A 23,802-nucleotide genomic window follows, 5' to 3' on the forward strand; every position below is an offset into this window, starting at 1 on the left:
TCTCTCGATATGTAACACACATACAAAGGCAATTAGAAGCTGTTATTTCCTGACAACCGTTTTCATCACATCCTTTTGTGCACGTGAAATCTTTGATGGAAGTGATTTTTCCTATGGTGTCCATCCAATCTATTTCCTTGTACATCAACGGTCTGGATCATCAAAAAACTGGGACAAAGCACCGAGCCTTTAACTCAAAAATCGAACGTTTTACCTCTGTGTCAGACGTCCGTACAACTTCCCACTAACATCAAATCATCATTACTCGTTAGTCGTTACCCTCATACATGGATGACTCATGCATGACCATGTCATGACCCATCATAAAATGCCAGAGCGCCCTTTCGAAAATCAAAACCCCTAAACCCGAGCTAGCTTCCGTTTTCACCATGTCCGAAACCCTAGACCGTTCCGGTCGCGAACCGGAACCCGAAACTCGAGTGCCGGAGAGCGTTAAGACGACGGAGATGAGCTCTGGCAGAGCTGAGATAGACACGTCAGCACCGTTCGAGTCGGTGAGGGAGGCCGTAACGCGGTTCGGCGGCAGCGCTGCCTGGAAGCCGCTCCAAAAGCTCGTGGACAGCCCAAATGTACGATTTTAACCTTCTCTTTTTTCAGAATTACAAAGATGGACTTCTTGGAATTTTGAGTTATTTTTTAATTGTTTTTGAAATTCAAAATGGGGTTTGATTGCTTTGACCGTTTTTTTGCACTATTTCATAAATGTTGGTGATTCGTCAACCGTACACGTGGCAAAAATGTATGCAATACAGACCGTCCGAATAGTGGGCCGCATTGTGGATGGAGTGTATCTGGGGAGATGATGCTGATCAGACGGTTTTGATTATCTGATATCAGTCTTTGAAGTTGGACGGCTGACCATTTCCTTTTATTCGTCCATTTTGGTGGACAACAGTTGGATGGTTGGGATTGAGTGATCTGTCTGATTTCTGGATGCAATTGATGAGGCCCATTGTCTGTGTTGTCTGGATTGCTGGGAGTTTATGGCATGTGTAGAGGGGGTGTGCCGATAGTATTCTAACCCTTCAAGATGACTCTGATAAGGCTACTGAGACAAAGGTGCATGTGGGTGTGAATCCCGCCGTTCAACAGGCGGGCCCCACTGCATGTACAAATTGCTCGGATTTAGGCCGGAAATTCATCAGGTGCATGGGGTATTTATGCGAAAGGATGAGTTCGGCAAAATTGATCAGTGGTCGGCGCTAAATATTCAAGAGGGGTCTACCTGAGAAGCTGACCATCCTGATTTCTAGGCCAGGACGTGTACCTGCCTGATGAATGACTGTCCTGATTCAATGGTCCATAATCAATTTACTAGTGGGCCAGTCTAGTTAGGACTGGAGTGCTACTTGCATGAGAGCGCCTTTTATGTTTCCCATGCATAACATGGATGGTTTTGATGCATTCATTTTATGTTTGGGTAAAAGGAAAATGTGTTGGATTTCACCTTCATTTACATTTGATTGGATTTCATTCATTTACATTTGATTGGATTTCACATTACTGCCCTTTCATTCACTCCAAAAATACATGTGCAACACTTGATTGAGATTGTAGTATTGCGTAAGATTTCGTAATTTGTTCTGACAATTTGATTGGACATTTAAAATGGTTTTAACTGACTTGGATCTTGTGGATCTGGTTCAATACCATGAGTCGCACCCTAGGGTCAAGCCCGACTTAGGTGAGTTGGGCCGATACAACCCCCAGACTCAAACGTTGAGACTCAACTTGAGACACCGATCGGGTCAATCTGAGTCGTCAAGTCTTAAAGTCATGGTATTTAAACATTCAATGTTCTAAGCTTGACAGGTTTCACTGTAAGCTTTGAAGAGTTATTTGGATTTGGACACTTCGGACTTTTTTATTATGTTTCGAAGTGTTAATTGGGCTATGTTTGGAGGCACAATTGAATTGAATTGCAATGAGTAGGTCAATTAATAGGGATGACCAAATTGTAGATGCATTCCTTGGTATTCATAACAAGGAAGCAGCCTTTAAAAATCTTCCAAAAAAAAGAGAAGGGGAGCCGCCCATGCTTCTAAGCAACTACGTTTCTATTTTGGAATCTATCCTATTAATTTGAGGAGAGAAGGTAATTACTCGCAAGGTGATTCTGGTTTATTGATCTAATTATTGCAATTAGATCTAAGGATAACTTATTGCATACAGGTAATAGAAAATTTATTAAAGAGAGAGCTAAAAGAGGAGGGAAAAAGGATGATGAGAAATCATCTAGCTACTAATACAAAGAAAAGGAAACCCCCAGCTGAGCTACCTTGAAAACCCTCTATTGGGCTCCCTACAAAATAATTATCAGCCCTAGCCCATTCCATAATCAACCACTTTACCATGTGGAAAACTTGATTTGGATTGAGAGGCTTGTCATTAAAGGTTCTATTGTTGCGTTCCAATCAATGTTGTCAAATCGCATATGCCATTGTATGCAACCAGCATATGCTGTTTGCATATGCAATCGCATGCTCGCACATGTGATCGCATATTGCTTTGCCTTTTTTTAAAAAAAAAAAATTAAAATTTATTTTTTTTTATAAAATTTAAAAAATGGGAAAAATCGAAAAAAATTGAAAAAAAATCTAAAAAATTAGGAGAAACTATGCCTAATTACTACAAGTAATTGGATTGGGTTCTTTTACCTATTTCATTGTAGTTTGAGACTATTAGACCATCTATTAATTAAGTTATATATTTAATTATTTATATTACATTTCCATAAATTTTAACAAAACAATAGGTGATCGCATACTTGCATATGGGATCGCATACATATTGCACAAAAAAGTATGCCATCGCATGCTATCCTAGATGATGGCATATGCGATCGCACGTGACAATGATGGCTCCATCTTTGAATTTTGCTCTTACGGAATCTCCTCTCGCATCACTGCATGCACCACTGAGCATGGCTACTAGTTAATTCTGCCTTTACCGTAGCTTATTGCTTTCTATGGTTTTGGTGATCATTTTAGAATGGAAGTGTTGTTGAACGGTGCTTTCATAGCATATTTGCCTAAACTAGTGGATCCTTTATATATATATCTCATAGGATAAATGAGGATGTTCAAATTTGAGCTACGAAAGCACCGTTCTAGCGCAGTACACTTTGGCTTTAGATTTGCTTAAGATGCATTAAAGTGATCTCGAAAAATAAAATAAAATGAGGATGTTCAAATTTGAGTGGCAAGACAAGGAAGGGTGCAATTAGTAGTGAATGCATTCAAGGGAACTTGGGAGTAGTACCAATAAGTGTTAAGATGAGGGAAAGTAGACTTAGATGGTTTGTTCATGTGCAATGGAGATCAAGAACCGTGTCGGTTAGGTGTGAATTGGTACAAGTTAAAGGCTCTAAAAGGGAAAGGGGAAGGCCCAAAAGGACATAAATGGAGATAGTAAGAAAAAACTTGATGACCTATGGTCTAATTGAAGGTTCGACACTTGATAGAGTGGAAAGATTCATGCATCCGACCCCAAATAATTGGGATAAGGCTTAGATGACAATGACGAGGATGATATACATGGCTCATAAGATCCTTCAAGAACTCCACCTGACCTTTTTACAAACTAATGTTTCCTTTCTCCATTGTATAAGTCACTGCCTATCCTTCAGCTAAGTGTCAATCACCACATGAAGAAATTAATGTCGGAGTCTAGATGTTCTTTATGATTTTTAAGTTTCCCAATAAATACCTATAAAAAAATTAATTATGGCTAACTTCATCTGTTTGAAATTAGCAAGGAATTACATCTCGAAAATCGGTTAAAAAAACCATGTTTTTGTTGGTTTAAACTTGTGGGCCCCATTGTGATGTATGTGAATTATCCACACCATCCAACTTTTTTAATAGCACATTTTAGGTTATCAGTCTAAAAAATGAGGTAAATCCCAAGGTAGAGTGGGACACACCTTAAGAAACAATGATTATAAAGACGTCAATAGTTGAAAGTTATTTTCTCCCTGGGCCCACATTGATGTTTATTTGTCATCCAACCTGTTCATAAGTTCATAGAGTCATAGATAAAGGGAAAACAAAAATATTAGTTTGATCCAAAACTCCTAGGGCCCTCAAAAAGCTTTCAATGGTAGGAGCTTAATTCCCATTATTTCTTATGGTGTGGTCCACTTGAGCTTTAGATCTTCCTCATTTTTTGGCTCATGCCCTAAAATGAGCTAGCTAAAGGGATGAAAGGTGTGGATAAGACACGTATATCATGGTGGGCTCCACAAATGTAACGTTTTTTCCTCGGGTGACGTGAAGTGCTATAAATGAAGGCGGCTGTCAACATCACCTTGAAAATGCAGCTGGAAATTCAAAGGCAAATAATTATTACCCATTTATTGTGAATTACCACTGTAATTAGAAAATCAAACAGCCCTGAAAAAAATCCTTAATTGAAATCTCTACAACTGAGAGAATCAATTATAATTTATTACAAACTAATCTAATCTCTCTTCATATGACAAAGGCCTAATGAAAAATAAATATGGCAAGCAATCAAATCTCTAAATCTAGCCCATATCTTCAATCATATCAATTACACTGTCATCACATTTTTAAATCACCCCCTCATATCTCCCAAAAATAGTAAATTATAATTCTAAAATCTGCAAATAATTATTCAAAAAATTTGCACATGTTGGACTCTACAATGGGCTTGGATGGGCCTAAGTGGGCCATGAGTCTGCATCAGATGGGGAATCTCTCTTCATTCACCTCATGATTGAAGGGGGCTCGAGAAGTGTTGTGGCTTGGGCTTCTGGTTAGTTGAGCTCTCTATGGAAGTGGAATTTCACAGTGAATGACATCAAGTTGAGAGTGAAAACATGATTTTTAATCTTGTTCCTAAAGAAGTTAATTTCTTGGTGGATACCCTTTCTAAAGAGGGAGTTTGTAAGTAGGACTATAAACAAGCTTGGCTAGGGTTTGCCCAAGCCCATTTTGTGAAATGAAATGTGGGTCAAGCTCGGCCCTAGTGTTGGGTTTGCAACCTATGCACTATACTCCCACAAGTGCGAAGGATCAGTTACAATCAATTCAAACAGGGTCAAAGCAATACAATTTGCTTAGATTCTAGAAACATGAAGTTCTTGTTAGGAGCATATCTATGGAATAAGAAGAATATGAAGATCTTTTACACTTTAAACTTCAAGCCACAACTGTGGTTTCAAGAGCTCTAGCCGCGTAAGGATTGATCACCCCAAGTTCTACGAGCCTCACACATCTAGGAGATGAACCCTTTCCACTCTTTCTAGAAAACTTAACCCCTAGGGGGAGAGCATCCTGATTCTTGAGCCTTGGGTTGGGATTTTATGGGTCTCATATATATGATATTCCACATCAGCTTGGGCCCATGGGCTTCTCAATCAAGTTGCATCTATCCATCGCCAACCACTTGTTGTGGAGTCTGAGACTGTCTTCTTGCACATGAACTATAACCCTGGAACAAACATCTACTTGCATTCTTCGACATCATCATCACCCTACTTTCATATGGCCCCACAGGCCCACAGCTTAAATGTGGACCTCACTTAATCGTAAATATTCATTATTAGATTTTTGACAAGTCACTACCAAAGGAAAACACATGCATTAAAACTCATAAAACCATTATTTTATTTTCTGAACTCCTTTTTTTTTTTTATTGAAAAGTTTTTGACCCAAAAAGACTACATGAGCTTATGATTAATTAGAGTTGTCAATCCAAGTGGTTTTTCATGGTGAACAGGCTAGATAATATGATCGTACAACTTGCATTCCTTGTTGAACTATCATGGGACCAATCATGTCTCTACTCAAGTGACCTAACCACATGCGCATGTAGGGGTGTACACGAACCGAGCTAGCTCGACTCGACTCGACTCGAAAAAGCTCGATTCGACTTGGTTCGAAGCTGAGTTCGAGCCGAGTCGAGTTGATTTTTTTAGCTCGAAAATGAGTTCGAGCCGAGTTCTTTTAAATTTAAATTCCAACAAAATTCGTTGTCAGAGCCTTGTGGATAACCCAATCAGATCAATTTGGGTAACTTAAAATTTTAACCTTATCCCGGAAGCTCCGTTCTTACCTTTTATTTGTTCATAAATTTTAATAACATCGTTGGGGGATGTTCATCATTGCCCAAATCTATCATTTGGAAAATTTTGGAAAATCAGAGTTCTCTGGACCCACTTTACTGGGCCAATTAAAATTGAAATTGGGAAATTAAATTAATCACAATTATTTGGCCAAATTTTTATTAACCCAACAAAAAAATATTTATTCATTAATTTTAAATTAATCAAAATTGTTAAATATTCTTTTATTTTATTTTCCATTCCTTTTATTGAGGTTTTTTTTGACCCAGATACAGAATTTATTTTAGTTTCATCCCGTTTTCAGGAAGGCTGGAAAAAAGACAAAATGCATTTGGTGCCCACCAATGGCCCTTCTCCCCACCAGGAAAACCAAACCGTTATTTATAACGACATTGTAAGGAGAGATTTTAAAAAATTGATTCCCTTTGTCAGTATCAACTATTTTTTTGTTCTTTTCTGAAAGTTTTCACCATTTTTGGCAGGAAATCTTTGATGGAATGATTTTTCCATTGCCTCCAATCACCGAATCCGGTCTGGTCTCAAAAATGGGCCACCAGTTTAATAAAAATCAACGACCTTGTGCAGAGGTAAATTCCCATAAACAAATTCCTTTCTTGTTTTATCTAAGTGTATATACCGTAACCCTCTTCCAGAGGTTTGAAAATCAAAATGATGCTTCCTTTTCACCTGCCGAAACCCAGCCGTTCCTCGGAACCGGAACCCGAAACTCGAGTGCCGGAGAGCGTTAAGACGACGGAGATGAGCTCTGGCAGAGCTGAGATAGACACGTCAGCACCGTTCGAGTCTCCAAAAGCTCGTGGACAGCCCAAATGTACGATTTTAACCTTCTCTTTTTTCAGAATTACAAAGATGGACTTCTTGGAATTTTGAGTTATTTTTTAATTGTTTTTGAAATTCAAAATGGGGTTTGATTGCTTTGACCGTTTTTTTGCACTATTTCATAAATGTTGGTGATTCGTCAACCGTACACGTGGCAAAAATGTATGCAATACAGACCGTCCGAATAGTGGGCCGCATTGTGGATGGAGTGTATCTGGGGAGATGATGCTGATCAGACGGTTTTGATTATCTGATATCAGTCTTTGAAGTTGGACGGCTGACCATTTCCTTTTATTCGTCCATTTTGGTGGACAACAGTTGGATGGTTGGGATTGAGTGATCTGTCTGATTTCTGGATGCAATTAATGAGGCCCATTGTCTGTAAAATTGCCGGTTTACCGGAAATTCATAGGGCACGGCTTTTTTTTCCAAAATTTATTTAAATATTAAAAAAAAAGCATGGGTTAATGATAAGAAATGCCAAGAACATGGAGAAGGTTTGTACATGAAATAAATATCCTTTTTTTTCTTGGTTTTTATATTGATTAGAAGGTGTTTGATAGAATACTTGTAAAACTATTGCTCCTATTTTACATACAGATGGGTTTTGAAGGTGCAGTCTAGGTGTTTGTGGAAATGCCTCAATGGCGAACTCGGCTCGAACTCAGCCCGAGTTGCTAACTGAACCGAGTTGAGCTGGCCAGTCAAGCTCGAGGACCGAGCCAAGCCGAGTTCGAGCTGAGGTCAGCCAATGGCCGAGCAGAGGCCAGCTCGACTCGGTTCGACTCGATGTACACCCCTATGCGCATGTGATCCTGGACCTAAGATTAGCGACATGTGTTAAAACCAATCAAACCTATCACCAGTTCTCATCTACACCGACGTTTGGACACGGTGTGAGTGTACCCTCCCTACACGGGACTTAGGAGTATTTCTCACATGATCCTTTGTGCTGTGTACGAAGTTGTGCACACGCATGTATTGATGTGAGTTTATAACTCAAATTGCCTAAGACAAGGCAATAGTACTCATTGCAAGTCATCAATCCTATTGCAACCTTGCACACGTACTAGCCCAAGCAAGTCATGGTTTTGAACACTATTTACATGGATAAGGAAAGTCAATGGTCTATTTCTTCCGTGTCATTAGCTTAACCTTATGCACAAGACCTGATATGATATCCATATGGGACTTCATTCCATGGTTTCAATCAAAACCATATTGTATAGTTGGGGTTGGCAATGGGTCAGCCTACTAGGTCTAGCCTGGGGCCCCTCAAATTGGGTCGAGGGCTAGGCACTGAGGTTGAAATCTAGGCAGGTGTTCGAGTTGGGTCAAGGCTAGGGCCCAAGGTACTTAATAATAGTAATGGTGGCCATAATAACTGACCTTTTGGCCATTATGATATGAGCAGTTACAACCCCCGTAATGGTCATTACGACCCTATAACGGTCTCTCTCTCTCTTTTCTTTTTTTCTATTTTTCTTTTATTTATTTATTTATTTATTTATACATAGGAGAAGAATGTATTGAACCGTTACAGTCTTGTATCAGTTCGTCATGGCCCTATATGAGTTTGTTACGGGCCATTTTTTTAAGAATGGCCATTGCACCCCATATCGCATAACGAATCCCACTGTCACCATTTCGTAACGGCCCATTACATAACTATTTTTAATACCATGCCATGGCCATTGATGAATGGCCAGTCCTAACCCATTGACCCTATGTATTTAAAATCTATTACGTTACAGCTGTTATGTAATGGTAACAGTGGTGACTATTATGTGACAAGGAAGTGATGGTTTTGAACACTATTTACATGGATAAGGAAAGTCAAGGGTCTTATTTCTTCCGCGTCATTAGCTTAACCTTGTGCACAAGACCTGATATGATATCCATGTGGGACTTCAGTCCACAGTTTCAATCAAAACCATACTGTATAGTTGGGGTTGGCAATGGGTCAGGCTGCTAGGTCTGGCCCGGGCCCCCTCAAATTGGGTCGAGGGCTGGGCGTCGATGTTGAAATTTAGGCGGGCGTTCGAGTTGGGCCAAGGCCAGGGCCCAAGGTATTTAATAATGGTAATGGTGGCCATAACAACCAACCTTATGGCCGTTATGATATGAGCGGTTACAACCCTTGCAATGGCCATTACGACCCTGTAACGGTCTTTATTTTTTTACACATGAGAAGAATGTATCGAACCATTACGGGCATGTATCAGTTCATTATGGCCTTGTACCAGTCTGTTACGGGCCATTTTTTAAAGAATGGCCATTACACCCTGTACTGCATAACGAATCCCACTGTCACCATTTTGTAACGGTCAATTACATAACCGTTTTTTAATACCACGCCATGGCCATTGATGAATGGCCAGTCCCAACCCTATGTTTTTAAAATTGGTTATGTTACAACTGTTATGTAATCGTAACAATGGTGACTATTTCACGATAGGGGGCTGTGATGCCTATTTGGAAAAAAAAAAAAAAAAGGCATGTAATGATCGTAACGAGCTGATATGGAGCCGTATAGACTGATACAGGCCTTTAACGAGCCAATATGGGGCTTAGACATGGCTGATTGATACATAAAAAATAAAATTCAACCATTAAAGTGGCATAACAACCATTACAGCTCGTAACGACCACAAGGTTGGTCGTTACGACCATTGTTACTGTTATGAATTCCTTGGTTGACCTGGTATTGTTGTACAAAAGAGTGGACGATTTGAATACGCTTGTGAATGGTCCCATTCAACGTACATTGTAGTTTAAAAACATTTTTGGATTTGGGGTCAGGTTTCCATGATCAAAACCATTTATACAGTGGGATTCATCACGGCCATAAGATTGGCGGTTACGGCCACTGTTATCATTATGAATACCTTGGTTAACCCGGTACAATCATCAATTGGGTCACTGTTGTACAAAAGAGTGGACGAGTTGAATACACTTGTGAGCAGTCTCATTCAACGTACATATGTAGTTTAAATGCACTTCTGAATTCGGGGTCATATTTTCATGATCAAAACCATTTATAAAGTGGGTTTCATCATGAATGGAGGGCATATTACAAAAAAATTCGTGAACCTTTGATCAAGTCACTCTTTACCTTATAGGGCTCACCCCATAGGGCTAAGGCCAGGCCTAATGCCTTTTTATCCCGATTAGGGCTAGGATTAGGCTAGGGCAAAGACCCAGGGCTTAGGAGAGTAGGGTTGTGCTAGGGCGAACCCAATGATGCTGGAATTCATAAAGATGGTGCTTTTGTTGGGAGTAGTAGGCGAGAGCTCGACTGAAGAAGAGAGGGGGAGAGAGTAATGGGGAAGAAAACATGGGCATTTTGTGAAATGTTGGCTGCTCAAATCTTATCTCCAACAGGAATCATTGGAAGTAGTGGGGAGAGAGTAATGGGGAAGAAAACATGGGCATTTTGTGAAATGTTGGCTGCTCAAATCTTATCTCCAACAGGAATCATTGGAAGTAGTTGAATTAGTCTCTAGTGCTTTCATTTCCAAGTTCTGGAGATGACTGGTCTTGATTGATGAGAGGCTTGTCATTAAAGGTTCTATTGTTGCGTTCCAATCAATGTTGTCAAATCGCATATGCCATTGTATGCAACCAGCATATGCTGTTTGCATATGCAATCGCATGCTCGCACATGTGATTGCATATTGCTTTGCCTTTTTTTTATAAAAAAATTTAAATTTTATTTTATTTTATAAAATTTAAAAAATGGGAAAAATCGAAAAAAATTGAAAAAAAATCTAAAAAATTAGGAGAAACTATGCCTAATTACTACAAGTAATTGGATTGGGTTCTTTTACCTATTTCATTGTAGTTTGAGACTATTAGACCATCCATTAATTAAGTTATATATTTAATTATTTATATTACATTTACATAAATTTTAACAAAACAATAGGTGATCGCATACTTGCATATGGGATCGCATACATATTGCACAAAAAAGTATGCCATCGCATGCTATCCTGGATGATGGCATATGCGATCGCACGTGACAATGATGGCTCCAACTTTGAATTTTGCTCTTACGGAATCTCCTCTCGCATCACTGCGTGCACCATTGAGCATGGCTACTAGTTAATTCTGCCTTTACCCGTAGCTTATTGCTTTCTATGGTTTTGGTGATCATTTTAGAATGGAAGTGTTGTTGAACGGTGCTTTCATAGCATATTTGCCTAAACTAGTGGATCCTTTATATATATATCTCATAGGATAAATGAGGATGTTCAAATTTGAGCTACGAAAGCACCGTTCTAGCGCAGTACACTTTGGCTTTAGATTTGCTTAAGATGCATTAAAGTGATCTCGAAAAATAAAATAAAATGAGGATGTTCAAATTTGAGTGGCAAGACAAGGAAGGGTGCAATTAGTAGTGAATGCATTCAAGGGAACTTGGGAGTAGTACCAATAAGTGTTAAGATGAGGGAAAGTAGACTTAGATGGTTTGTTCATGTGCAATGGAGATCAAGAACCGTGTCGGTTAGTTGTGAATTGGTACAAGTTAAAGCCTCTAAAAGGGAAAGGGGAAGGCCCAAAAGGACATAAATGGATATAGTAAGAAAAAACTTGATGACCTATGGTCTAATTGAAGGTTCGACATTTGATAGAGTGGAAAGATTCATGCATCCGACCCCAAATAATTGGGATAAGGCTTAGATGACAATGACGACGATGATATACATGGCTCATAAGATCCTTCAAGAACTCCACCTGACCTTTTTACAAACTAATGTTTCCTTTCTCCATTGTATAAGTCACTGCCTATCCTTCACCTAAGTGCCAATCACCACATGAAGAAATTAATGGGGGAGTCTCGATGTTCTTTATGATTTTTAAGTTTCCCAATAAATACTTGTCAAAAAATTAATTATGGCTAACTTCACCTGTTTGAAATTAGCAAGGAATTACATCTTGAAAATCGGTAAAAAAAAACCATGTTTTTGTTGATTTAAACTTGTGGGCCCCATCGTGATGTATGTGACTTATCCACACCATCCAACCTTTTTAATGGCACATTTTAGGGTATGAGTCCAAAAATGAGGCAAATCCCAAGGTTGAGTGGGCTACACCTTAAGAAACAATGATTGTAAAGACATTGGCTGTTGAAGGCTATTTTCTCCCTAGGGCCCACATTGATGTTTATTTGTCATCCAACCTGTTCATAAGTTCATAGAGTCATAGATAAAGGGAAAACAAAAATATTAGTTTGATCCAAAACTCCTAGGGCCCTCAAAAAGCTTTCAATGGTAGGAGCTTAATTCCCATTATTTCTTATGGTGTGGTCCACTTGAGCTTTAGATCTGCCTCATTTTTTGGGTCATGCCCTAAAATGAGCTGGCTAAAGGGATGAACGGTGTGGATAAGACACGTATATCATGGTGGGCTCCACAAATGTAACGTTTTTTCCTCGGGTGACGTGAAGTGCTATAAATGAAGGCGGCTGTCAACATCACCTTGAAAATGCAGCTGGAAATTCAAAGGCTAATAATTATTACCCATTTACTGTGAATTACCACTGTAATTAGAAAATCAAACAGCCCCTAAAAGAATCCTTAATTGAAATCTCTACAACTGAGAGAATCAATTATAATTTATTACAAACTAATCTAATCTCTCTTCATATGACAAAGGCCTAATGAAAAATAAATATGGCAAGCAATCAAATCTCTAAATCTAGCCCATATCTTCAATCATATCAATTACACTGTCATCACATTTTTAAATCACCCCCTCATATCTCCCAAAAATAGTAAATTATAATTCTAAAATCTGCAAATAATTATTCAAAAAATTTGCACGTGTTGGACTCTACAATGGGCTTGGATGGGCCTAAGTGGGCCATGAGTCTGCATCAGATGGGGAATCTCTCTTCATTCACCTCATGATTGAAGGGGGCTTGAGAAGTGTTGTGGCTTGGGCTTCTGGTTAGTTGAGCTCTCCATGGAAGTGGAATTTCACAGTGAATGACATCAAGTTGAGAGTGAAAACATGATTTTTAATCTTGTTCCTAAAGAAGTTAATTTCTTGGTGGATACCCTTTCTAAAGAGGGAGTTTGTAAGTAGGACTATAAACAAGCTTGGCTAGGGTTTGCCCAAGCCCATTTTGTGAAATGAAATGTGGGTCAAGCTCGGCCCTAGTGTTGGGTTTGCAACCTATGCACTATACTCCCACAAGTGCGAAGGATCGGTTACAATCAATTCAAACAGGGTCAAAGCAATGCAATTTGCTTAGATTCTAGAAACATGAAGTTCTTGTTAGGAGCATATCTATGGAATAAGAAGAATATGAAGATCTTTTACACTTTAAACTTCAAGCCACAACTGTGGCTTCAAGAGCTCTAGCTGTGTAAGGATTGATCACCCCAAGTTCTACGAGCCTCGCACATCTAGGAGATGAACCCTTTCCACTCTTTCTAGAAAACTTATCCCCTAGGGAGAGAGCATTCCGATTCTTGAGCCTTGGGTTGGGATTTTATGGGTCTCATATATATGATATTCCACATCAGGTTGGGCCCATGGGCTTCTCAATCAAGTTGCATCTATCCATCGCCAACCACTTGTTGTAGAGTCTGAGACCGTCTTCTTGCACATGAACTATAACCCTGGAACAAACATCTACTTGCATTCTTCGACATCATCATCACCCTACTTTCATATGGCCCCACACCTTAAACGTGGACCCCACTTAATCGTAAATATTCATCATTAGATTTTTGACAAGTCACTACCAAAGGAAAACACATGCATTAAAACTCCTAAAACCATTATTTTATTTTCTGAACTTTTTTTATATTGAAAACTTTTGACCCAAAAAGACTACATGAGCTTATGATTAATTAGACTTGTCAATCCAAGTGGTTTTTCATGGTGAACAGGCTAGATAATATGATCGTACAACTTGCATTCCTTGTTGAACTATCATGGGACCAATCATGTCTCTACTCAAGTGACCTAACCACATGCGCATGTAGGGGTGTACACGAACCGAGCTAGCTCGACTCGACTCGACTCGAAAAAGCTCGATTCGACTTGGTTCGAAGCTGAGTTCGAGCCGAGTCGAGCTGATTATTTGAGCTCGAAAATGAGTTCGAGCCGAGTTCGAGTAGGCCCCAGCTTGACTCGACTCGAATTGAATTCAGCTTGAATCGAACTCGGATCGAACCAGTTCGGTGACTCGGTTACTTTGCCATTGATGTTGCTCACCAAGTGTTTGATAAAATGACTCAACGAAGTGTGGCTGGTGGCAAGGAAGGTATGTACATGAAACAAATACCCTTTTTTTCTTGGTTTTTATGTTGCTTAGAAGGTGTTTGATAAAATACCTGTAAAACCATTGCTTCTGTTTCACATACAGATGGGTTTTGAAGGTGCAGTCTAGGTGTTTGTGGAAATGCCTCAATGGCGAACTCAGCTCGATCTTGGCTCGAACTCGGCCCGAGCTGCTAACTGAACCGAGTTGAGCTGGCCAGTCAGGCTCAAGGACCGAGCCGAGCCGAGTTCGAGCTGAGGTCAGCCAATGGCCGAGTAGAGGTCAGCTTGACTCGGTTCGACTCGATGTACACCCCTATGCGAATGTGATCCTGGACCCAAGTTTAGCGACATGTGTTAAAACCAATCAAACCTATCACCAGTTCTCATCTACACCGACGTTTGGACATGGTGTGAGTGTACCCTCCCTACATGGGACTTAGGAGTATTTCTCACATGATCCTTTGTGCTGTGTACGAAGTTGTGCACACGCATGTATTGATGTGAGTTTATAACTCAAATTGCCTAAGACAAGGCAATAGTACTCATTGCAAGTCATCAATCCCATCGCAACCTTGCACACGTACTAGCCCAAGCAAGTCATGGTTTTGAACACTATTTACATGGATAAGGAAAGTCAATGGTCTATTTCTTCCGTGTCATTAGCTTAACCTTATGCACAAGACCTGATATGATATCCATATGGGACTTCATTCCATGGTTTCAAACAAAACCATATTGTATAGTTGGGGTTGGCAATGGGTCAGCCTACTAGGTCTAGCCTGGGGCCCCTCAAATTGGGTCGAGGCTAGGCGCCGAGGTTGAAATCTAGGCGGGTGTTCGAGTTGGGTCAGGGCTAGGGCCCAAGGTACTTAATAATAGTAATGGTGGCCATAACAACTAACCTTTTGGCCATTATGATATGAGCAGTTACAACCCCCGTAATGGTCATTACGACCCTATAACGGTCTCTCTTTCTCTTTTATATTTATTTATTTTACATAGGAGAAGAATGTATTGAACCGTTACGGTCTTGTATCAGTTCGTCATGGCCCTATACGAGTCTGTTACGGGCCATTTTTTTAAGAATGGCCATTGCACCCCATATCGCATAACGAATCCCACTGTCATCATTTCGTAACGGCCAATTACATAACTATTTTTAATACCATGCCATGGCCAGTCCTAACCCATTGACCCTATGTATTTAAAATCTATTACGTTACAGCTGTTATGTAATGGTAACAGTGGTGACTATTATGTGACAAGGAAGTGATGGTTTTGAACACTATTTACATGGATAAGGAAAGTCAAGGGTCTTATTTCTTCCGCGTCATTAGCTTAACCTTGTGCATAAGACCTGATATGGTATCCATGTGGGACTTCAGTCCACAGTTTCAATCAAAACCATACTGTATAGTTGGGGTTGGCAATGGGTCTGGCTGCTAGGTCTGGCCCGGGCCCCCTCAAATTGGCTCGAGGGCTGGGCGTCAATGTTGAAATTTAGGCGGGCGTTCGAGTTGGGCCAAGGCCAGGGCCCAAGGTATTTAATAATAGTAATGGTGGCCATAACAACCAACCTTATGGCCGTTATGATATGAGCGGTTACAACCCTTGCAATGGCCATTACGACCCTGTAACGGTCTTTATTTTTTTACACATGAGAAGAATGTATTGAACCATTACGGGCATGTATCAGTTCGTTATGGCCTTGTACCAGTCTGTTACAGGCCATTTTTTAAAGAATGGCCATTACACCCTGTACTGCATAACGAATCCCACTGTCACCATTTTGTAACGGTCAATTACATAACCGTTTTTTAATACCACGCCATGGCCATTGATGAATGGCCAGTCCCAACCCTATGTTTTTAAAATTGGTTATGTTACAACTGTTATGTAATGGTAACAATGGTGACTATTTCACGATAGGGGGCTGTGATGCCTATTTGGAAAAAAAGAAAAAGAACAAAAAGAAGGCATGTAATGATCGTAACGAGCTGATATGGAGCCGTATAGACTGATACAGGCCTTTAACGAGCCAATATGGGGCTTATACATGGCTGATTGATACGTAAAAAATAAAATTCAACCATTACAGTGGCATAACAACCGTTACAGCTCGTATCGTAACGACCATAAGGTTGGTCGTTACGACCATTGTTACTGTTATGAATTCCTTGGTTGACCTGGTATTGTTGTACAAAAGAGTGGACGATTTGAATACGCTTGTGAATGGTCCCATTCAACTTACATTGTAGTTTAAAAACATTTTTGGATTTGGGGTCATGTTTCCATGATCAAAACCATATATACAGTGGGATTCATCACGGCTATAAGATTGGCGGTTACGGCCACTGTTATCATTATGAATACCTTGGTTAACCCGGTACAATCATCAATTGGGTCACTGTTGTACAAAAGAGTGGACGAGTTGAATACACTTGTGAACGGTCCCATTCAACGTACATGTGTAGTTTAAATGCACTTTTGAATTCGGGGTCATATTTTCATGATCAAAACCATTTATAAAGTGGGTTTCATCATGAATGGAGGGCATATTACAAAAAAAATTCTTGAACCTTTGATCATGTCACTCTTTACCTCATAGGGCTCACCCCATAGGGCCAAGGCCAGGCCTAATGCCTTTTTATCCCGATTAGGGCTAGGATTAGGCTAGGGCAAAGACCCAGGGCTTAGGGGACTAGGGTTGTGCTAGGGCGAACCCAATGATGCTGGAATTCATAAAGATGGTGCTTTTGTTGGGAGTAGTAGGCGAGAGCTCGACTGAAGAAGAGAGGGGGAGAGAGTTATGGGGAAGAAAACAGGGGCATTTTGTGAAATGTTGGCTGCTCAAATCTTATCTCCAACAGGAATCATTGGAAGTAGTGGGGAGAGAGTTATGGGGAAGAAAACAGGGGCATTTTGTGAAATGTTGGCTGCTCAAATCTTATCTCCAACAGGAATCATTGGAAGTAGTTGAATTAGTCTCTAGTGCTTTCATTTCCAAGTTCTGGAGATGATTGGTCTTGATTGATGATGGTAGGTATTTGTAGATTCTCCAAGGAGAAGAAGATAAATAATTCAATGAAGTTTTTTTTTTAAATTTATTTATTTATTTATTTTAGAGATGAAAAGATGGAGAAGATGATGGGTAGGATAGCAATGGAAGCCCTAGTTGTAATCGGGCTAGGAAGGCCTCAACCTTGGCCCTAGTTCCACATGCTTGGGCTGGGCTGAAGTAAAAGAGTGACATGATCAAAGGTTTGGAATAAGTCTGAATCTAAGAAATTTTGTGTTGTATCTCCTTCATCTACTATGAATCCCATTATATAAATGGTTTTGATTATAGAAACATGATCTTGAATCTAAAAGTGCTTTTAGATTACACATTACGTTGAATGAGACTGCTTACAAGTATGTTTAAATTGTCCATTCTTTTATATAACAGTGACCCACTTAATGATTGGCCCGTGCCAATTGACTGAATCATTCATCATTGGCCCTACCCCGGATTGGCCCTTGAATGAGACCACTCACAAGTATGTACAAATTGTCCATTCTTTTGTATAGTAGTGACCCAGTTGATGATTGGCAAGGCCAATGGGCCAGGCCATTTATTATTGACCCTGGCCCTGGCTTGACATGGCCCTTGAGCCAAGTTTAGTGGCCCAAGTGCCCAACAGGGCTGGGTTGGGCAGCCCGGCCCATTGCCAACCCTAGTGAAGGGTTTTATGAAAATGTGGGCAATGGATTTTTATTTTTATTTTTACTGGTGATAAGGGACTTTGAGGAAGAAAAGGAAAGACCACTATGAGGCGATCTGCCTATTGGCAAACAAGGCATTTAATTTTTGAGATGGTTACCAGGATCAACAAACAACTACTAAAAACACAATTTTCCTCTCAATCCAAATGGCCCATCTGATAGCTACATAGCAAAGATCCCAAATGAAAAAGAAAAAAAATTGCTTCTGCTGAGGAATATGCAGTTTCCATGCAGAAACAAGCTGTGAGATAGAGACTGGCATGGATCACACCACATTAAATTGTTGAAGACACTAGTCCCAAACAGCTGCAGGGATTGACACACTTATACTATTAACAATGTGATTTTTCCTCTCATTCCAAATGGCCCATAGGATAGCTACAAAGCAAAGACCCCAAATGAATGCTTCCTCTGGGGAATACACACCACGTAGCAATGAGCTGTGAGATTGAGAAAGGCACGGACCACGCCACCGTAAATTGTTGAAAGCACCAGTCCCAGATGGCCACCAAATAGGAGCAGTAACTGATGGTTGATGTCTTTGCCATCCCTTGGACACATTGAACATCCATTAACTCAAAAAAGTTCCTACGGAGAAGGTGATCTAGTGTTAGAATACAATCACAGCTTGCTAGCCAAGGGAAAGCAATCATCCTCAGGGGGGCGTTTGTTCTCCAATTCCATAATACGTAAGTCTAACTGAAGAAGCCCAAGAAGATTGCCACAATCAAAACACTCTATCCTCCCTCAAGGATGTAGTGTCACTGATGAGAGCAATTGTGTTGAACTTAAAGAATTCTACCTCAGCTTCAGATAAATTCCATCAGAAGATGGGAGACCAAACCACTTGATGTCCCACCACTTTAAAATAGTTGTTGATCTTGGCATTCAAACTTGTGGCAAATGGAAAAAAGATGGCTGAAAGCAGTTTGCAGTGAGGATTCTCCACCCCAGTGATCCTTCCATAATTATATGGATCGCATTCACATTAATGGCCATATCATGAAGCACAATTGGTTCCACTGAAGTCTTCTACTGTCCTCTACACCAGAGGGAAGACTGTTCCATTGCGAAGGGCCATATCCATTTCTCTACTAGAGCTTCATCCACTGCTTTCATAGATCTCAGTTGGGCTCCCCCTTAGCTTGTAGGCTTCCAAACCTATTTCCCCACAAGGAGACGGAATTTATGCTTCGCTTCTCTACCCTGCCACAGGAAATCCTGCTGATTTTTTAATTTTATTTTTCCATTCTAGCAATGGCATAAGCAGGGCGGTGAAAAAAGATGTAAAATAGATCATCAAAGCTGCCAATGCCAACTTAATAAGCATTATCCAACCATTCTAGTTGACACCAATCAGTTGGGATAAGGTTTAAATGATGATGACAACAACGACAATGTTGATGATGATCTGACCACCCAAAGAGAGATGTTTGCCTTTTTTCCATGAGGCCAGCTGCCTCTCCAATCTCAAAATCACTGATCCTGCATGCTTTTAGATGGGGAAATGATGCAGTGGGGAAGCCCAAGATATGTAGTTGGAAGGGAACCCGAGCTTCCCCCCAAATCTCTAACTGTCGAGTCCTCTATCTGGACACTGAACCATTCGCTCTTGGACTGCTCGAGCATTTGACCTGATGCTGCTTTGGAACAACTCAGAATGCACTGGAGATGAAGCATCTGCTCTCTTCTGGTTTTATGGATATTGTATTACATAACTGCCCATGGAAACCCTAAATGGGCAGGGCCAATGGGGTTTTAGGTAGAGCCCTAGCCCACCCTGATTAATGAATGGTCTTTAATTTTAGCCTGAAAATTTGAAGGGTCAGCTCTGGCTAATTAACTGTCCAATTTGTAAGGTGCCTATTGTAATTGGATTCGATTTCTCTTTCTCCTTTTGGTTTTGGATAAAATCTTGTTGCTGATAGAAAACAAAGGAACAATCATTTGAGCTATTTCATGGTTTACTTGAATGTGCTGCTAAATGTGAATGGTGTGGCCCCCAGCCTACAAGTTAGGCTGGGTGTTTGGGGTGGTATGGAAAACAAATCCTGTTATTGATGCCTTGTCTAAAAATTGAGCTGATCTGATCATCAGGTGGGCCACTTGTGTATGTAGAGTGTCAAATTTGTCAAATCATTTGTTTTGTGCATGCGTCACAGACATGATGATCAGATCACTCTGATTTTCTAGACAGCAGCGGGTCTGAACAGTGAGGTATTCCTGAACACATGTGCTTCATTGCTGTGCATAAGGTGAGTGCCACAACAAAGGGCTCTTGCCTGTGTGCACTTAGCATTTTGTAGGCAGGATGGGTAAGTGCACTGTGCTATTCTCATTTTTGCAGCATGTAGCAAAATGGTTTAGTTCCGCAAAATGTGAGTGCACCGGGCCGCATTAGATTCTGTCTCGTTCTGGGGCATATGCGATCGGGCAACCTCCATTTCTTTCTTAGTTCTTGCTAGGATGAATTGTATTCAAGGTATTCCGTAATGATAACGGTAGCCATGATGGCCACTGTTAGCTTTACGATACGGATGGCCACTGTTAGCTTTACGATACGGGTCGTTACAGCCCCTGTTATGCTCGATAAGGTCTCTTTTTTAAAAAATAAAAAAAATAAAATTAAAATTAAAATTAAAAAAAGAAAATCCAAAAAACCTGTATCTGCCACAAAATGAACCATTATGGCCTTTACGGGGGGACTGTAACAGTAGTTACAGGTCATTTTTTCCATAATGGCTGTTATGATCCCATAACATGTAATGGCTGCCACCATTACCTTTACGTAACAGCCTTTACAGCACACCATGATTGTATTTTTTTACTGTAGAATTTGTACATATTAAAGGCCTCTGTTTTCTATCCTGCAACTTGGGTTTTATTTTTTTAACTTGGTGTTAAGGCCTGTTTGGTCTAGCCAAGAATGAGAATGGAAATGAATGTGCATCACATTTTGTTGAGATGGAGCCTTTCGGTGCCATTCACAGAATGCAGATGGCAGGATCTACAAAACGCTTCTCCAAATAGTGATAGTGCCATTCACAAAAAAATCTCTTTCATCGATGGATTGGACTGTTATTTTCGCATTCTAGGTAGCAGATATGCTCCCTTGTCTGTATTTTTTTTGGGTAATGGTTCCCTTCACTTCCTTTTCATCGATGGTTTGTGATGTGCTTCTCAAGTTCTGAAAGAGATTTTTTATTTTTTTTATTTTTTATTTTTTTTGTTCTCAGCAGCACAGCTTCCAGGGGGTCAATGTACTCAAAGTAGAAGAACAGGCTGCTCAATTGGAGAAGGATCTGATCTTGAAAGAGCGGGAAACCCTTGAGGTCTTAAAAGAGCTGGAATCAACGAAAAGGGTAGTGGAAGAATTAAAATCAAAGCTGCAAAAAGAAGCATCAGAACCAATTTCATTTACAGAGATAAATTCAGATAACATGAAGATAAATCATGTTGTAGAAAAAGAAAACCGAAATCCGGAGAATCTTGATTTGGTTTCGGCAGGTTTGAGTCAAGGTGCTGCTTCATCTCCAGGGCTGATCTTAATGGAATTGAAGCAGGCGAAGGTGAATTTGAATAGAACGACGAACGATCTTGCGGGGATCCGGGCTTCCGTTGAATCCCTCAACAGGAAGTTGGAAAAGGAGAAAACCTCGCTTGAGAAGACACGTGAACGGCTAGCGACGAATTCTGCCAAGATTTCATCTTTGGAGGAAGAGCTGAACCGGACGAGACTGAAGCTGCAACTGACCAAAGACGTGGAAAACAGTGGCAGCAAGAATCAGACGGATATCTCGAAGGAGCTCCAACATCTGAGCACGGAAGCAGAACAGTTCAAAAACATGGCGGAAACTGCTCGATCTGAAGTTTCAAAAACGATGACCGAGATTGAACAGACAAAGACCAGTATAAGAACGGCCGAGATCAGGTGGCATGCAGCCAAGAAGATGCAAGAAGCAGCTCGAGCTGCTGAAGCTGTTGCTCTTGCAGAAATCAAAGCTCTAACAAACAGTGAGAATGCAAACACAGGTCCTCGGCAAAAGCCTGTTGGAGTAACCCTTTCGTTTGAGGAGTATTCTGCTCTGACTAGCAAAGCTCGAGAAGCTGAGGAGAACTCGAAGAAGAGGATTGAATCTGCCATGCTTCATGTCGATGAAGCAGAAGCCTCGAAAACGGCTATCCTGAGAAAGGTAGAGGAAGCGTCGGAAGAAGTCAAGATGAGCCAGAAGGCATTGGAAGAGGCTCTCAACCGTGTTGAGGCGGCAAATAGAGGAAAGCTTGCGGTCGAAGAAGCTCTACGGAAATGGAGATCGGAGCATGGGCAGAAGAGGCGGTCTGTTCATAACAATACCAAGTTCAAGAACTCGTGCCTGTCCCACCATCGAAGAGATTCCCGGCTGCTTGATGTGAACGGGCTGGACTTGGAGGCTAATGGGTCGAAGAGCGTCTTGCAGCCCACGTTGTCAATCGGGCAGATCTTGAGCCGGAAGCTGCTGCTGCCGGAAGAGTTTGAAATGGGGGTGGCAGCAGAGAGGAGGGAGAAGCCGAAGGTGTCGTTGGCTCAGATGCTGAGCAAACGGAATGCAGCTCTGTCGCCTCCAAGGACAGAGCGGGAAGAAGCGGGTGGTGGTCACAAGCAGTTCTCTGCGAAGCGGAAGAAGTTCGGACTTGGACGGATTTCACTACTCTTGGCGAAGCAAAACAAGAAAAAGAAGAAGAAGCAGCGGCCCACCAGCCCAAGGTAAAGATAGACTGTTAAAATTGTTCAATCTGCTTACTGTTTTTCTTGTTATGTTGTTGGATACTGTGGTTTCGAAGCTTGTTTGCTTGATTTCATGGTTTTAAGACTTGGATGAGTCAATCTGGCTTGTCTGAATTGACTTGGATTTGGTAACACCTCATCCAGTTCGATACCACGAGTCACTCCCAACTCGGTGAGTTGTGACTCAACTCAGGGCTGGACGAGTCGATCCGAGTCTCCAAGTCTTTTAACCATGCTTGAGTTAGTGTTTGCTGTATCCACGTGGATTGAGCTTTTCTTGTACTGTTTGGTGTCTATAGATGATTGTGATGAATGTCCAAACACTCCATGCAAATCCATACAAGAGAAATGATCAGATGGAGTGGTTGTATGAGAAGTCATACAGCCATTTTTTTTTCCCACCAACATGTCTCATGTGTAGAATATTCAATACGTACAAAAGGTGGGACACACCCTCGTGATCACCTATGTGAAAATCAGGCGGTTCCTCTCATTTGGCGTCCGATTTTGATGTTCGTGTATGGATAGATTTGTCAATCAGCCTGATATTCATATCAGGTGTGCATAATTGTGCGGCCCACCTTTTTCATGGATTGGATAATCTATGCACGTAACATGTTGGCAGGAAAACGAATGGCTGTATTGTAACTTGTGATGCAGCCACTATATCTTGATCATTTCCAATTATACAACACTGGCAATTTGTTTGTACGATACTATGCTGTTTTTGGTATGTACGAGTGGGGTCCATGTTTAATAAGCCAAATGGGGACACGGCATCCTACCCATTTGTCGACGGACTTGGCCCTGGCAGAAGCTCTGTGGGCCCCACCATAATGTATGTATTTTATACACGCCGTCCATCCATTTTGCCATATCATTTTGGATTATGAGCCCAAACATGAGGCAGATCCAAAGCTTGGGACACACCACAGGAAACAGTGGGGATTGAACGCCTACCATTGAAAGCTTCTTCGGGGGCACAGAAGTTTTTAATCAAGCTGATATTTATGCTTTCCCTTCATCCAGGTCTACCTGA

The 23,802-nt window shown here is 40.8% G+C and overlaps 1 protein-coding gene across 2 annotated transcripts; it reads left to right on the forward strand.

The window, feature by feature from the left end:
• The first annotated feature begins 309 nt into the window (after positions 1–309).
• Positions 310–23,126, forward strand: LOC131253557 (WEB family protein At2g38370-like). Of its 2 annotated transcripts, none has more exons than XM_058254591.1 (2): positions 310–590; positions 21,238–23,126. In XM_058254591.1, the coding sequence occupies exons 1-2, from the start codon at positions 390–392 to the stop codon at positions 22,744–22,746; spliced, it is 1,710 nt and encodes a 569-aa protein (XP_058110574.1). In that variant the 5' UTR covers positions 310–389; the 3' UTR covers positions 22,747–23,126. The 2 variants fall into 2 exon arrangements, with proteins under 2 accessions (XP_058110574.1, XP_058110573.1); XM_058254590.1 differs by having other exon boundaries at positions 311–590; positions 21,235–23,126.
• The last annotated feature ends 676 nt before the right edge of the window (positions 23,127–23,802 follow it).

Source organism: Magnolia sinica, chromosome 8 (assembly GCF_029962835.1).
Source record: "Magnolia sinica isolate HGM2019 chromosome 8, MsV1, whole genome shotgun sequence".
In the NCBI taxonomy this organism is placed as follows: Eukaryota; Viridiplantae; Streptophyta; class Magnoliopsida; order Magnoliales; family Magnoliaceae; genus Magnolia; species Magnolia sinica.